The following is a 16,276-nucleotide window of genomic DNA, read 5'->3' on the forward strand; positions in this document are numbered from 1 at the left end:
CTCTGCTGTGCTGTGTTTGGATTCTGCCACAATGGTTTCATTTCAAAGTGAAACAACGAAGGCTAGAACTGCCTAGAGCAGTGGTCGGGGAACAGGGATAATTTACCCCAAATGGAATAAAAATGAAAATCCTGGGGGTAATGAGCAGAGCACCACCCCCCCACCCACCCCTGCAGCTGAACCTCAAACTACAAGCCACCTCTGTCTACTACCTTCCTTGGTTCCTGCAGTTGTAGTTTTTTCACAGATCGGCGATAAGCCAGCTTTACTGTTTATGGCTGTAGAACAGCCCGGGGCACTCTATCCGGCTTGTGAATGACTACTTCTGCTGGAGCTGAATAAGGTGGGAAGGAAGGTGCCAGAGACGAAAGGGTGGATTCATCAAGCTTATTTAAAGGTAAGCTTTTGCACGCATGCCTCTGTGTGTGTGTGTGTGTGTGTGTGTGTGTGTGTGTGTGTGAGAGAGAGAGAGAGAGAGAGAGAGAGAGAGAGACTGACTGACTGACTGACTGACTGACTGACTGACTGACTTCACTCTTTCAAAAAACCATGAAAAAAGCAACCTTCAAAATTTAATCTCTACTGCATTTAGCTTCTAGTGAGAACCCACACTTAATTTGCATTACTTATCTCTCTGACAAGTCATGCTATCCGTCAAACTTTTTTCCAACAATACATTTCAAATAAGTGAAATGTGTGTATACACTTTATGTAGTGTATAAAATGTGTATAAAATGTCTAATAAAAGTCTGCACTCCTATGTATAGCTGCTTTTCTGAGGGTGGTTTACTTTGGAGGAAACAAGTCCAGGATTTCAATTTATTTGATAAGCTTTATAAATGTTGTTGTTGTTTAGTTGTTAAGTCGTGTCCTACTCTTCATGACACCATGGACCAGAGCACGCCAAGCCCTCCTGTCTTCCACTACCTCCTGGAGTCTGGTCAAAAATCTTGGTAGCATCGATGACACTGTCCAACCATCTCATATGCTGTCATCCCCTTCTCCTCTTGCCTTCACACTTTCCCAACATCAGGGTCATTTCCAAGGAGTCTTCTCTTCTCATCAGATGGCCAAAGTATTGGATCTGTCTTTCCAGTGAGCACTCAGGGTTGATTTCCTTCAGAATGAATAGGTTTGTTCTCCTTGCAGTCCAGGGGACTTTCAAGAGTCTCCTCCAGCACCACAGTTCAAAAGCATCAATTCTTTGGTGGTCAGCCTTCTTTATGGTCCAGCTCTCACTTCCATACATCACTGCTGTGAAAACCATAGCTTTGACTATGCGGACCTTTGTCGGCAAGATGATGTCTCTGATTTTTCAGATGCTGTCTACATTTGTCATTGCTTTATTCCCAAGTAGCAGGCGCCTTTTAGTTTCATGGCTGCTGTCACCATCTGCAGTAATCATGGAGCCCAAGAAAGTAAAATCTGTCACTGCCTCCATATCTTCCCCTTCTATTTGCCAGGAAGTGATGGGACCAGTGGCCATGATAATTTTTTTGATGTTGAGCTTCAGACAATTTTTTCCGCTGTCCTCTTTCACCCTCATTAAGAGGTCCTTTAATTCCTCCTCACTTTCTGCCATCAGAGTGGTATTATCTGCATATCTGAGGTTGCTGATCTTTCTTCTGGCAGTCTTAATTCCGGTTTGGGATTCATCCAGTCCAGCCTTTCACATGATGTATTCTGCATATAAGTTAAATATGCAGGGGGACAATATACAGCCTGCTCGTACACCTTTCCCACTCTAGCAGCCATTGATTATGATTAAATCCTCTGCGAGCTAGCAAAAATTTAATGCAACTTGCTAGGCACGTTCGACACCTTACTACTCCCTATAACACCCCATGGCTGGTGTGCAATGTGTTCCAGCAAAAATAGTGCACATCTTTATTAAATTTGGTGCATCCTGCTAGTTTGGTACATAGCCTGGCAGCCATTGATACTGATAATATATCCTGGTAGTTCGATAAACAGCCTGTGTAGATTCAATAAGATTTTGAATTCAAATAATGTATCATTTCCTTCCTTTCAAATCAAGGGGGTTAATGTCAGCGTGTATAAAATTTGGGGGAGTTAAAGGCAAAAAATTTCCCTGGTCTAGAGGTGCCACAGAGCATATCTGAGACTTTTGTTTTAACTTCCAGCTACTTTTCAAAAGTGAACTCAGGTGCAAGTAGAGTTGCTGACAGACAAGTTACTATTCACTCTGTGGTTTGGTTAAGGCCTTAAACCGTTAAGATTAACTAGATCAGATTGCATTGCACTTTGAGCCCTGTTCATTCACCAGAGGGCTAAATAGGAGCTGGGGATGTGGGCATCCTCAAAGCCCTGCCCTCATTTTCCAGGGAAGAGATATTTTGGGCAGGACCTAATGTTGACACATACATTCCCACTACCCATTTGAGAGGCAAATACTGCATAAGGCTTAAGTGTAACTTAGACACAATGTTTACGATGGGTGGCCACTTCCATCAGGCATCTACAGATGGAAATAATGATAAGATGTCATTTCCAAATGACCATTGCATTTCACAAGAGAATGACATGTCAAAAGTCAACCAAACAAATACTGTAACTGAAAGAAAGGTTATCTCATGGGCACAGTCTATGCTGGAGGGGAATTTTGTAACCAAAGAGGTTGTGAAAGCAAACTAAAAAAAATATTTCCAGAGAGTTTTGTTCTTTTAAGAGTTAAAAGACTATCTCAGGATCACATGTTTCCACACATAAAGTCTGTGGTCTCAAATACTGTAGATCTCTGGTCTGTTGTGTGTGGGTTTTTTTTTAAATGAATCATTGCCGAGACGAGTCATCTGGGGAAAACTGGAACAATTTTGATCACATTAAAATGTTTAATGATTCCCCAGACCAAATACCTAAAGAATGTCTAGTGAAATAAATATTTGTATATAAAATTTCTTCGTAAGTATCACTTTAGAAGATCACTTTCTTTGATTACACTGTACTGCAAGCTCTATTGTAACCACTAGAGAAAACTGCTTCCAAATAAAAATGGATTGGATTGTTCCTGTTCCCATACTTCTCCTTTTTACCTTTATGATTATTTTGGTTTTGAAAACTGGGAGTTTCTGGAACAAGAGTTCTCAGCTTCTTCCACCAGGACCCTTGTGTTTGCCGCTTGTGGGAAATCTTCTCATAATGGATCAGAAAAGGCCTTACATGACCATGGTGAAGGTAAGTTTTTCTTTCCTTTCCTTCCGTGGCAGGGAAATATATGTATATTTATATTTCAGCCTCTAGTGTTGGTAACAATGTGCATAATGCATGCTGCGCACAGATTTATTGGCACTTCTTTAATTCTGCAGTTGCTCTGTTTCTGTGAGAGGAACCAGTGTTAAGAAAATGAATGGAAAGTTGGTATCTGAACAGCTAGAAGAGGATGAACAGAATAGGCTGAATGGGATGAGAATTGCCAAGTGGATGAGCTAAAAGATGACTGCTGATGAGAGAGAGATGGTGATTCTTCTTGGGCCATCTGGAGAAGGGGATGCTCTGGTCCCAGGGGAAAGCCACTGATCGGTGCTGCTGCACTTTCAACATTCCACTGCACTACCAAGCCTACCTGGAAAGAAAGGCTTGTTTTCCCATTTGTCAAAGCATGCTGTATGGGGATGGTTACTCCACTCCATAGCACATGCATTTTTGTGCCATTCATTTCATAGTGACCAATTCCCAAACACTTTGCTTTTCTCCTCCATCAGAGGAGCATCATGCCTTGTCTTTCTCTATGCCTACCTTACTTGGGGATGGTGGAAGGTGGGTGGGAAAAGGCTACAACTTGCAGGGTGAAATCTTGGTCATCCCTTTGAGGGCTAGTTTTTCTCTCTCAGCCAGCTCATGTCAGCCAGCACAGCCAGTTATGTCTCCTCTCAGATTTCCACCCCCAGGACTGTCTCCTTTCCCTAATCCTGGACCAATAGGAGTAATACACAGGAACCTTGGGAGAAAGAAGCATTTCAGACAGCAGCTTCTGCCCACAGCAATTAATATATTGTTGTTTTACAGGATTGTTAACAGCTGAGGTTGAGCAATGGGGGAATTATTTAAAGAAAGGCAATGTACACTTCAGTAAGTTGGAATGGCAGTCTGCAGAGCCAAAGGCTTGGAATTTAAATCCCTCCTATGCCTGCCAGGGGAGGGCCCTGCTGAGATTAACCAGAAGGAGTGTGGCTGATGGGTTTATGTTGCCCTCCCACCTGTCCAGACTTGGGCAAGCTGCAGGATCCAAGAGCGCCACCAGACGACAGGACTGGAAAACCCCTTTTGAGTATTTTGTATCCATAAAACTCAGGGAAGAATTGCCTTAAATCAGAATCAAGAAGATGGCACATAATTATTAGTATGATTTATGTTATACACAGGCATTGGGTACCCTGTGTGGTATAGTGGATAAAATAATGAACTAGAACTCAGTAGACCTGTGCTCAGTTCCCTGGCTCTGCCACTGAAACTCACATGGGCAGTGAAGCTGGTGAAATGACTTCTAAAATATCCCACTGACCCTGAAAACTCTATTCGCTTATAAGGAGAGTATTGTATGGGGACTTAGACCAAATATGGCAGGAAGATTCATGGATCCCTAAGGTATGCTGTCTTCCTGAAGGATAGATCAGGGATGTGATGGAAGGATGGCCATCACTCAAAAAGCCAGAGATAATAACCATTTCTTCTCAACCATGTGGGAACAAATGACACAGCCAAGAGGAACTACAGTAGAAAGAAATCATATCAGGCTCTGAAACTTCAGGAAGGAAACTCAAATACTTTGGGGACCCGATAGTCTTCTCATCCTTCATCCACTCTGAAGAGGAATAGAAAAAGAAAATAATTCAGGTGAATGACTGACTATGAATGTGGTGGCAAAATGAGGGATTTGTGTTTTGGGAGGATGGTCTACACTTCCTGGAAGATGGAATGCTGGCAAGTGATGGATTGCACATTACAAGGACTGGGAAGGATGTATTTGACAAAAGCATTGAGAACTTTATCAGGAGGGCTTTAAACTGAATTGGAAGACAGAGAGAGTCACAAGCTCAGAAGTAAAGATAGATTATAGTTTATGCACAGTACGAGGAAAAGATTGTGCCGCCTAATAATAATCTTCATAAAAATTGTGAAGGAAAGCAGTCACAAATCAAAGTCCCCAATGCTTATATATGAATGCCAGGAGTATGGGAAGCAAACTGAAAGACGTGGAAATCTCAGGAGGGTAACTGTGACTTAATGGGGGAAACTGAAACTTGGTGGGATGACTTCCATGGGTGGAATACAGCAACTGAATAATATAAATTGTGCAAAAAGAACAGAAAGAATAGAAAAGGAGGTGGAGTCACACTATACATCAAAAATACAGATTCTTGCACGGAAATACAGGAGAATGAGCTTGGTAGTCCTATCAAGAGGATCTGGATTACAACAACTCAGGTGAAAAACAAAAGAAACGTGGTAGCTGGAGTCTACTATCAGCCACCCAATCAAGAAGAAGAAGCAGATGAAACTTTTGAAAAACAAATTGCAAGGATTTCAAAGAGACATGATGTGGTAGTGATGGGAGATTTCAATTATCTGGATATATTTTGGGAGGCAAATTCTGCCAAATATGGTCCTTCCAAGAAAGTCCTGGTTTGTGTGGCTGATCATTTTCTCTTGCAAAAAGTGGAGAAAGAAACTAGAGAACTAGCTATCCTTGACTTGATTCTAACCAATAGAGGTGACTTGGTAGAAGAAGTGGCAGTAAGGGGAGCTCTGGATGAGAGTGATCATGTTCTACTAGAATTCTGGATTTCAAAGGAAACAAAAGCATGCTGGATTTATAAAAAGCCAATTTTAATAAACTCAGAACAAGGATGAGTAAGGTCCCATGACAGGAGAAAATGAGTCCAAGAAGGATGAGAGTTTCAAAAAAAGGAAATTCTGAAGGCATAACTACAAACAATTTTAACAAGATAAAAAGATGTATGACAGCAAAAAAAGACCAATGTGCCTGCACAAAAAAACTCAGAAAGGACCTTGGGGAAAAAAGTACAAACATAGGAACTGAAAGGAAGGCCATGCACAAAGAAAGTACAGATGAGCCGTTCCCCACTTCTGTTTGTGCTCTACGGAGTGACAACAGTTGCTGCTCGCTGGCTTGCTGGTGCTCTGGCGGTTTTGCTTTTGCAACAGCAAAGTAAAGGCTTATATTTTTCTTTTTCATCATCATTCATCAATCATCATCAACTTTACTGGGAATTTGGGGATAGATTTCAGGTAGCTTAGGCTACTTCATCGGAAGGGCTTATTTTATTTCAAGTCAATCAAACCTTTTTTTCCCTAGAGGCTTGTGTGTGTGTGTGTGTGTGTGTGTGTGTGTGTGTGTGTGTGTGTGTGTGTGTGTGTGTGTGTGTGTGTGTGTGTGTGTGTGTGTGTGTGTGTGTGTGTGTGTGTGTGTGTGTGTGTGTGTGTGAGAGAGAGAGAGAGAGAGAGAGAGAGAGAGAGAGAGAGAGAGAGAGAGAGATCCGGGGGGAGAACTGTCGTCGTGTGACTGTGGAACCTCTTTTCCTTTATATTCAGTTTTCAAAAGTTTATTTTAGCAGAATCATTTTTTCCTTTCCCCAAATTGGTTGTGTGTGCGTGTCTAGGTGGGAGGATTATTCAGTTTTCAAAAGTTCATTTTAGGAAGTCTTGCGTCTCTCAGGGAACTTGGTGGGTGGCTGGATCTATCATTCCTTTTTCTTCTAAAACTTATTGGGGTGGCATCTCTGACTGAGATTTAGCTGGCAGAGCTTTTCTTTTTGGACTTGTTTGGCTTCTCTGCCACAGTGGGTTGGGGAGGAAATTTCCCTTATTACATTATAGGGAGAGGTGGCTTACAATTTGATGTTTGGCTGCAGAGGGTGGGGGTGGGAGGGAGGGAGGGGTAGCACTCTGTTCATTACCCCCAGGATTTTCACTTTTACCCCATTTGGGGTAATTTACCCCATTCCCCGACCTATGCATTATACTTTGTTTAGGCAGGCGGGTCACATTTTAGTAAAAGAATTCCACCACCATCATTCGAAAAAATAAAATTTACACACACCCTCTGACCCTCTATTAGTTTCCTTCCTCAATCTCCATTGCTTTATTTGTTTAGTTGGTTTGTTAGGCAGGCAGTAGAAAATGAAGGGATTTCTTCAGGGGCAATCCAAGGGGGGAAAGGCTGTGAAGCTACGCAGGCTAGGTAGCAGCACCGTCATCACGACCACCACGTGCACACCCACATCTACAATAACCAGTGACACTGTCCCTCCTCAGGTGGCCTTGCAGGCAGGTGTGGAACCAAAGCTTCCAGAGGTGCAAAAACAACTGTCGCTCCTCTTCCTAGAGGAATCTGAGGAGCTACTGGTTTCCAAAGCTCCCCTGTCTGATTTGGAACCAGTAACGGAAGGGAGGCTTCACAGCCCCCACACCCCTGTCCCCAGAGTCATCTGTTCTCTCCTCCCAGACCAGCAGCACCCCTGGGACACAGGGTTCTTCCCAGGCCAGCAGTCAGGGGCAGGCAGTGGGTCCTCATTTGGGCAAACATGGCAGAGGGGCCATGTAGGATCATTTCTAGATGCTCAGCGATGACCCATGGCAGGCACACTGCAATACCTGCCTTGGATTGGTCTGGAGGGGGTCAGATCCCAGGGATCTGTCCTCCAGTGCCCTCTGCCAACATCTAGAGAGGCACCACCCACGGCTCCTGTCAGGGAAGGCACTTCGTCCACGCCGTCTGGGAGAGGGAAAAGAGCAGCTCCAGGGGAGGCAGGAGGAGGCACCTCCTTTCAAAAGGGCAGCCACGGGGGTTTCTGGAGCCAGGAGCATGAGGCAAGCCATGCTTCACGATGTGGCACCCATTGGGTCTGCCATGACCCTCAGCCGGCGTTCAAAGGGCAAGGCCGAGCAGGTGGCCACTTGTCTCATTGCTGAAGCAGGAACAAGGGACAAGAGCTCAGGTCACCCCATTGCATGGATTCGAACTGCTGATCTTTCACTCGAGAAGCCCAGCAGCCACCCTGATTAACCGTCGTTAGTAGCACCTTGCAGTCGGACCCTATTCTCCTGCTGTTGCTGCTGCTTTGACAACCTCAATTGCCTCCTGGGGAGAAATGTAACTTTGCAGGCAAATGTGATGTTGCAGAAGAAGAAGAAGAAGACTAGAGTCTCCTGCAGCTGCCTTTTGCCTCATGGCCCTGATGGGGCAACACACTCTTCTTTGCTGCTGCCAACTTACCTCAGTGCCCTGATGGGGCCCAAAAGCCTTCTTTCCGGCAGCTGTGTGCCTAAGTGCTGGGTGGAGCAACACACTCTACTTTGCTGCTGTCAAGTTACCTCAGCGCCCTGATGGGGCCAAAAGAGCCTGCTTTCCTGCTGCCATGTGCCTCAGTGCCCATTACTTTCCTACTGCCATGTGCCTGAGTGCCCGATGGGGCAACACATTCTACTTTGCTGCTGCCAAGATACCTCAGTTCTCCAATGGGACTCTAAAGCCTCCTTTCCGGCTGCCAACTACCTCAGTGCCCGACAGACTGCTGTTACTAGTACATTACCACTGAAGGGGTGCCTATTTATCCACTTGCAGTTACATGCTTTCAAATGGGTTCTGGCTCAGCACCCCAACCAGACCTGACCCAACCCGTCCAGGCATGGAAGCGTCAACCATGCTGGTCCCAGCCCCACCCAAAGCCTGTCCAGGCATCCCCCCATTGCACGGCTTGAGACTGAAGGGTTTATCTTATGTCAACAACAACCACCATCCCTTTTCTTCATCAATAACAAAACACATAAGTGTTGCTTGTCTCCTTTTGTTTTCAAAAACAAACAACACACCTCCACAACCACCTTTTGCTAATCCCCAACCAGGCCTGTCCCTGCCCCACCCAAAGCCTGCCCAGGCATCACCCCATCACACAGCTTCAGTTAGTAGTCCTGATCGGGCTCCAAAAGTCCCATGGCCCCATGGATTAACTGCTGTTAGATTTAACCGATGAGGCAGCACACGCCACTTTGCTGCTGCCAACTACCTCCGGTATCTCCAATTTCTTCTAATTATTAGCATAAAGAATTCTTAAACAATCCTGGGGTTAGTGGAACATTACAAAGCAGTATTTTTGGTAACAGAGTATGTACTGCTATCCAATACAGAGGTGCCTCGCAAGACGAATGCCTCGCAGGATGATTAATCTACAAGACGATGGGTTTTTGAGAGCCCTGTTGCACTTTGCAAGATGATGCTTTCTATGGAAGGTTTCCGCAAGACGATGTTTTGGTCTATGCTTCGCAAGACAGTGTGTTTGGTTTTTTTAGACTGATGCTTCGTAAGACGGTTCCCCCCCACTGGAATGCATTAAATAGATTTCAATACATTCCAATGGGGAACCGCATTTTGCAAAACTTTTTTTTAGACTGATGCTTCGCAAAACGGTCTCCCCCCCCATTGGAACACATTAAATAGATTTCAATGCATTCCAGTCGGGAACTGCGTTTCGCAAGATGATGTTTTCTATGGACGATTTTCGCAAGACAGCAATTTTCCCCCATTGGAATGCATTAAATAGATTTCAGTGCATTCCAATGGGGAACCGTGTTTCACAAAACAATGTTTTCGCAAAACAGCGATTTTTGCGGAATGAATTAACATCATCTTGTGAGGAACCACTGTACTGTTTCGCTACTCTACAAGTCCACTACATATGGTAAAAGCTTCCCTCTTGTGCTTCACACTTCCAACAAACATTTGACACCTCTGTATAAATATTTGACAATTCTTTCAGAGTCATATGCCGCCTATAAAATATGTTATATATGTTCTCCTTGAAATTTACCAAATTTGTGAGCTTTATGTTATTTTTCCATATTGCAACCATTTATCAATATCAATATTATATCCTATATTCTGTGCCCATCTAATCTAAACCACAGAAGCCTGTGCTGCAGGGTCAGAAAACCAGCAGTCGTAAGATCAAATCCACGCAATGTAGTGAGCTCCCATCACTTTGTATCAGCTCCTCGCCAACCTAACAGTTTGAAAGCATGCACATGCGAGTAGATAAATAGGGACCACCTTGGTGGGAAGGTAAAATGGCATTCCCTAGTCACACTGGCCACATGACAACGGAAACTGTCTTCAGACAAGCACTGGCTCTACAGCTTGAAAACGGGATGAGCACCATCCCCTAGAGTCGGACACGACTGGACTAAAAAAATGTCAAGGGGAACCTTTACCTTTTAACCATACATGCTTTTATCATCTCATCTTGCATTTTAGTTTCAAGCAAATAATCATACATTTTCTTAATTACTTTATCATTCGAGCCCAGCAGACGTTTATTGACTGTCGTTTCTTCTGTGTCAAAGCCCTCTATTTTATCTTTTCTATGCCTAGATTCCACTTGTGTTCTGGACCACCAGTCTAGATATATGTTTTGTGTTTCTAACTCTTCTTTGGACCTTAACTCACAATCATTTTTAATAGATCCTGATATCTTAAAAGTTCTGCTTCTGTCATGGGGTTAGGTTGTGTAAAGGCCTGTATGGGTGATACCCAGCCTGGTGTTTTTTGGTAAATCTGCTGGATGATCTTTTTCTTGATCTCTCATATTTTTTAAAAAGTATTTTTGTTTTCTTTTGGCTTATTTTCATTCCTGCCGTATCACCAAAATTCATCAGCATCTCCATCAGGTCTTCAATTGAGTCCATTGGATCCTCCAATATAATAACTAGATGATCTGCAAAAGCCTGGAGCTTAAAAGTATGACCTCTTACTTTCAGTCCTTTTATTTCCTTTTTATCTGTAATTTGCTCACTTAATATTTCTATTAAGAAAGAATAGTAATGGAGTAAATTTAATATTACCAAAATTTTAATAGTAATTTTCCCTTTAAAAACACATTCTTGACATCAAAGTGCTTTACTTCTTTCTTTCTGGAGTTTGCCACACTCAGGAGCATTCTTATTGTGCTGTGCTTGACATCAGGAGCAAAGGTTTCATTGAAGTCTCCTCCACTGTTTTGTAGGAACCCTTTTTCAACTAGACTTGTCTTGTCGTGTTCCACTTTTCCATTTGTAACTTTTTTCCGCTTGAATACATATTTGCACCCAGTGGTGTTCCTGCCTGTTAGTAGCTTAGTCAGTGTCCATGTTTCATTATTTTTAGAGATCGGCATGAACCATAAAAATTGTGATTTGTTGCACTTTGTGATTCATCAAGACCAACCAATCATGAATCACAAATTTATTATTTGTAAACAATTAGATGAATTGATTTGTCCATTTATCTTGCTGTTAAAGCCCTATAAAATAACCTCCTGCCATCTAGAAACAAAATTGCAGAGAATCTTCCCCTGACTCTCCTCTACAATCTCGCCATGTTTGGCGAAGTTTGGTGTTAGGATGTTTGAGTTATACATCCACAAAAAGGGGACATGCAGGAAAGTGACAGAGGTTGCAGAAAGACATAGGTAATATAGTGGCAGGTATAGGCATTTTCCTCTGACATTCAGATATGGCATAGTGGCAGGTGTTGGCATTTTCTTCTGGCTCACAGAGGGGCATATTTGCTCGAAAATAATTTTAAGGCGGCATATGGACTTCTTGTTTACGTAGGTTAGCAGGGTGGCTGACAGGCAGTTTCTTCTTCCCCTGAGTTAGATGTGTGGCTGGAGCAGAAATTGGTTTCTTAAACATTCTTTCTTTTCCTGGGTTAGATAGGTGGCTGCTGGGGGAAATGGTTTCTTAAACTTGAAATTGTGGGGAAATTGAGGCAGCTTTCTTTCTTCTCCTCCTGGGTTGCATAGGTTACTTTAAGGCAGGTTTAATTCTTCCCCAGGGTTAGAGAAATTATTGGTGGGGAAATTGAGGCAGATTTATTTCCTATCTTGGGTTACATGGGTTGCTTTGAGGAAGGTTTCTTTCCTCCTGTGGGTTAGAGCAGGGCTCTCCAAACTTTTCAGTATGAGGGCCACATCATATATTTTACACATCTTCCAGGGCTGAATGAGGGAAGGGGGACCCAAGACCCTACCCCTGTTGTCTTTGGATCCATTTATTTTTATTTTTATTTTTTTGCCTGTGCTCCCTCTGTCACTTGGGGAGGACATTCCCTCCTCTTCCTATGCCCAGGCCAGATAAAAAGGCAAGACGGGCCGGTTGTGGCCTATGGGATGTAGTTTGGAGACCTCTGGGTTAGAGGAAGGAATGGCCGGGAAATTGAGGCACGTTTCTTTTTTCTCCTGCATTACAGTAGGTTTCTTACTGCCAGGTTCCTGTGACTCACAGAAGTGGCATGTAGACAGGCATAGGCATTTTCTTCCAATACCTCCAATAGAGGTATCTGGCATAGAAGCAGGTTTGTTTCCCCTGCATTTCAGAGGTGGCTGGCATAGAGGTAGGATTGTACCCTGGGTAGCATTGATTGCTAGCAGAGAGGTAGGCTTATGCCCCTGGGTGGCACAGATTGCTGGCAGAGATGTAGGTTTATACCCCCTGAGTGGCACAGGTGGGAGAGAGGCAGGCACACCAATTTCCCAGAGTGGCAGAGGCAGCAGAGAGGCTGAAGGGATTGACAGATGTGGATTTGTATTTGGCAGGTTGAGGAGGCATAGCAAAAAAAAAAAAGCAAAGCATGCTGCTTATATGCCACCCCATTGCACTTAAAGCACTCTCTGGTCAGTTTACAAGTTAATTATGCAGGCTACACATTGCCCCCCCAGCAAGCTGGGCACTCCTTTTACCGATCTCAGAAGGATAGAAGGCTGAGTCAATCTTGAGATGGCTACCTGGGGTTGTAAGCACAGTTTTGGCTGCAGTACAGCAGTTTAACCACTGTGTCATAAGGGACAGAGGCTGGCATGGGATCCCTACCTCACTGGGTTCTAAGAGGGGAAGCCCAAAAAAGGAAGGTTCACCTTTATGAATAAGAGCCTCTCCACAGTTAAGGGATCCAGATGGGAGCATATCTCCAATTCTATGATTTTATATTTATATCGTTCTGTTTTTATCTATGTAAAACTGTGTATATTTTAAATTGTTTTTATCTTGTATGTTGTGAGCCACCCAGAGTAGACTATGTCTAGATGGGCGGCATATAAATAAATAAATAAATAAATAAATAAATAAATAAATAAATAAATAAATAAATAAATAAACAAACAAACAAACAAACAAACAAACAAACAAACAAACAAACAAACAAACAAACAAACACAAATTGGACACTGATGCCCACCTCTCCTCATTGAAGTAGAATGGGCATGGAGGACATGATGTCCTCCAAAATGGCTTTCTGCTCCTCCAGGCAGGACACCATGGTGTATCTGGAGTTCCACCTGGTTGGCAGGTCCATCAGAAGAACATGTTCCTCCTGCACCAACTCCTTCTGTCTCTCATGCAGCCAGTGGGCAGCTTTAGAGTGGCATAAAAAGTGGCCCACCAGTTGGCAGCAGTTCTCAAGGAGTGTCGCTGTCTCCCATGTACCTGCATCCCAATCAGGCTTGATGTGGCTCCTCACACCTATGGCGCTGTGTACAACAAGATGTAACTTGTGCACCATATACACAATGCCCTAAAAGCCTGCCACATTCAGTGCTGCCAACATGTTTCTCCCAGCATCTGTGGTCATGTGCTCATGTATGGCCGTAAACATTTATTTATTTATTTATTTATTTATTTATTTATTTATTTATTTATTTATTTATTTATTTATTTATTTATTTATTTATTGTCAGCCAGGAACTCATTGGTGGTGTTCCCCCCATCACTTGAGCCTCCACGTGTTGCACCTGCAATAGAATGGCAGGGAGGACAGGCAAAAAAATGGAGCAAACAGTGGAAAGCTGGGATTTCCATGATGAACAGTGGAAGCCTGAGCAGGGCAATCCTCTTGGAGTGCCCACCTCCTGTGTCTTGCCCCTGGACCATCCGCCAAAGGTGGCTGCAGCCCCAATGGGAACTACATCCTGGAGCGTGACCTTCCTCAAGCTCCCACCCACACCAACCCCTGTGGCAGTCTTCTTCAAAGGCGGTGCCTCCTTCTCCATCCCCACTTCTCCCCCTGGTGCTAATCTCTTCATCACCACCACCACCACGGCAACAAACAACCTTCCCCAGATAGGAGGCTTAGGCAGTGCCTGTCCAGATGTTGGCAGAGGACAGTTGAGGAAGACTTTTCAAGGGATAGCTTTTAACACACCAGGTGTGGGTCATAACTGACAATGTTGAAATGGTCCAATAGGGATGCTCTGCCTGACTCTGCATGCTGCTAGCCTCGGAAGACTGGGTGGTACTGGTTTGGGAGGATTTAGGTGAGGAGTCTGGGGACAGGGGTGGTGGTGATGGGGAAATCTGCTCTGGCACTACTGGTTCAGAGGAGTGAGAGGATTCTGGATCCTCTTGAATCAGTAACTGCTCTGATTCCTGAAGGAAGAGCAGCACCTGAGGAAGCTCAGCTTTCAAGTGTACAAGAGGAGGAAGAGGGTGGCTGACCTATTGAGGGGCTTCTTCCCCTTTGAGACCTGACTTCCCTTCATTTTCAGGTGCTCTAACTGCTACCTCCTCAATCACAGTCACTCTTGGTAACTCAGAACTGGAGCCAACCAAATAGGTAATTTAGGGAAGAAAAAAAATAAGTTTTTTAAAAAGAGAAAAAGGCTGGTACAGGAAGTAGTAGGAAATATCAAAAAAGGAAAAGGAACCCACCTGGTCCCCACCTCTCTCTCTCTCTCTCTCTGTCTCTCACTCACTCACTCAGTCTCTCTCTCTCTCACACACACACACACACACACACACACACACAGAGAGAGAGAGAGATAGAGAGAGAGAGAGATATTAATGGGGGGAGGGTAAAATAAAGAGAGAGATAAACCACCCATCCTACCTCAACGCTAACCTCAAAAACTAAAAGAAAAGAAAATGTACCCGCCTAAAGAAAGCCCTCCCCAAAGTCACAATATTTTAAATAATAATGAAATAAAAGTGTAATGCTTTGCCCACTGCAAGTGTGAATAACTGCTGCCTGGCTACTCAAAGAGCTCAACAAGACAGATCGAAAGCTCTCAGCAGAAGTGGGAAATGGCTGCACAGAAACTGCTTATAAAGCCTCTTAGCAAGAAATTCCCCCACAGACCTCTGAGCAGTGTGTTTGGCTGCCTGACATACCAATCCAGGAGTCTCTAGGTCTTTGCCAGGGTTGTCTAGAGACTCCCTTTTTTGTTTTTATTTTTTTTAAAAAAAACTAGGGATAGGATTAGGGGTACAGGAGATAAGGGGAATGGACAAAAAAGGGAGGGAGAAGAAGAACATAAAATACAGTGGTGCCCCACATAGCGAGCGCCCCGTTTAACGACGAATCCGCATAGCGATGTGGATTTTGCGATTGCAAAAGCGATCGCATTGTGATGGTTTTAATGGCTAGATAGCGCATTGCAATGTTCGGTAAGCGTTTCGTTTACCGATTATTGCATTGCGATGTTTAGAAAACAGCTGATCAGCAGTTCCAAAATGGCCACCAGGTAAACAAAATAGCCACCCGCAGTGTTTTCGTGCGATTTCCTCACATACCGGGCAGCGAAAATGGCGGCCGGATGGAGGATTTCTGCATAGCAGTGAGTTTTTTCCCCCATAGGAATGCATTAAACGGGGTTTAATGCGTTCCTATGGGGTTTTTCATTCCGTATAGCGACAATTCCGAATAGCAACGATTTTCCTGGAATGGATTATCGTCACTATGTGGGGCACCACTGTATATTGTTTAGTCATTTAGTCGTGTCCGACTCTTTGTGGCCCCATGGACCAGAGCACACCAGGCCCTTCTGTCTTCCACTGCCTCCCGGAGTTGGGTCAAATTCATATTGGTAGCTCCGGTGAAACCATCCAACCATCTCATCCTCTGTCGTCCCCTTCTCCTCTTGCCTTCACATTTTCCCAACATCAGGGTCTTTTCCAGGGAGTCTTCTCTTCTCATGAGATGGCCAAAGTATTGGAGCCTCAGCTTCAGGATCGGTCCTTCCAGTGAGCACTCAGGGTTGATTTCCTTCAAAATGGATAGCTTTGTTCTCCTTGCAGTCCAGGGGACTTTCAAGAGGCTCCTCCAGCAGCACAGTTCAAAAGCATCAATTCTTTGGTGATCAGCCTTCTTTATGGTCCAGCTCTCACTTCCATACATTGCTAGTGGAAAAACCATAGCTTTGACTATGCAGACTTTTGTCAGCAAGGTGAAGTCTGTGATTTTTAAGATGCTGTCTAGGTTTGTCATCAC

General features: G+C 44.0%; 1 protein-coding gene across 1 annotated transcript in view; it reads left to right on the forward strand.

Annotated features, from left to right (window-relative positions):
- Window positions 1–420: 420 nt before the first annotated feature.
- Window positions 421–16,276, forward strand: part of LOC110083217 (cytochrome P450 2K1) — a 43,828-nt gene continuing 27,972 nt past the window's right edge. The window contains exon 1 of the mRNA XM_073004277.2: window positions 421–3,195. Within this exon, the coding sequence (XP_072860378.2) occupies window positions 3,013–3,195 (183 nt within the window). The 5' untranslated portion in view covers window positions 421–3,012. The remainder of the gene's footprint in view (window positions 3,196–16,276) is intronic.

Source organism: Pogona vitticeps, chromosome 1 (genome assembly GCF_051106095.1).
Source record: "Pogona vitticeps strain Pit_001003342236 chromosome 1, PviZW2.1, whole genome shotgun sequence".
Lineage (NCBI taxonomy): Eukaryota > Metazoa > Chordata > Lepidosauria > Squamata > Agamidae > Pogona > Pogona vitticeps.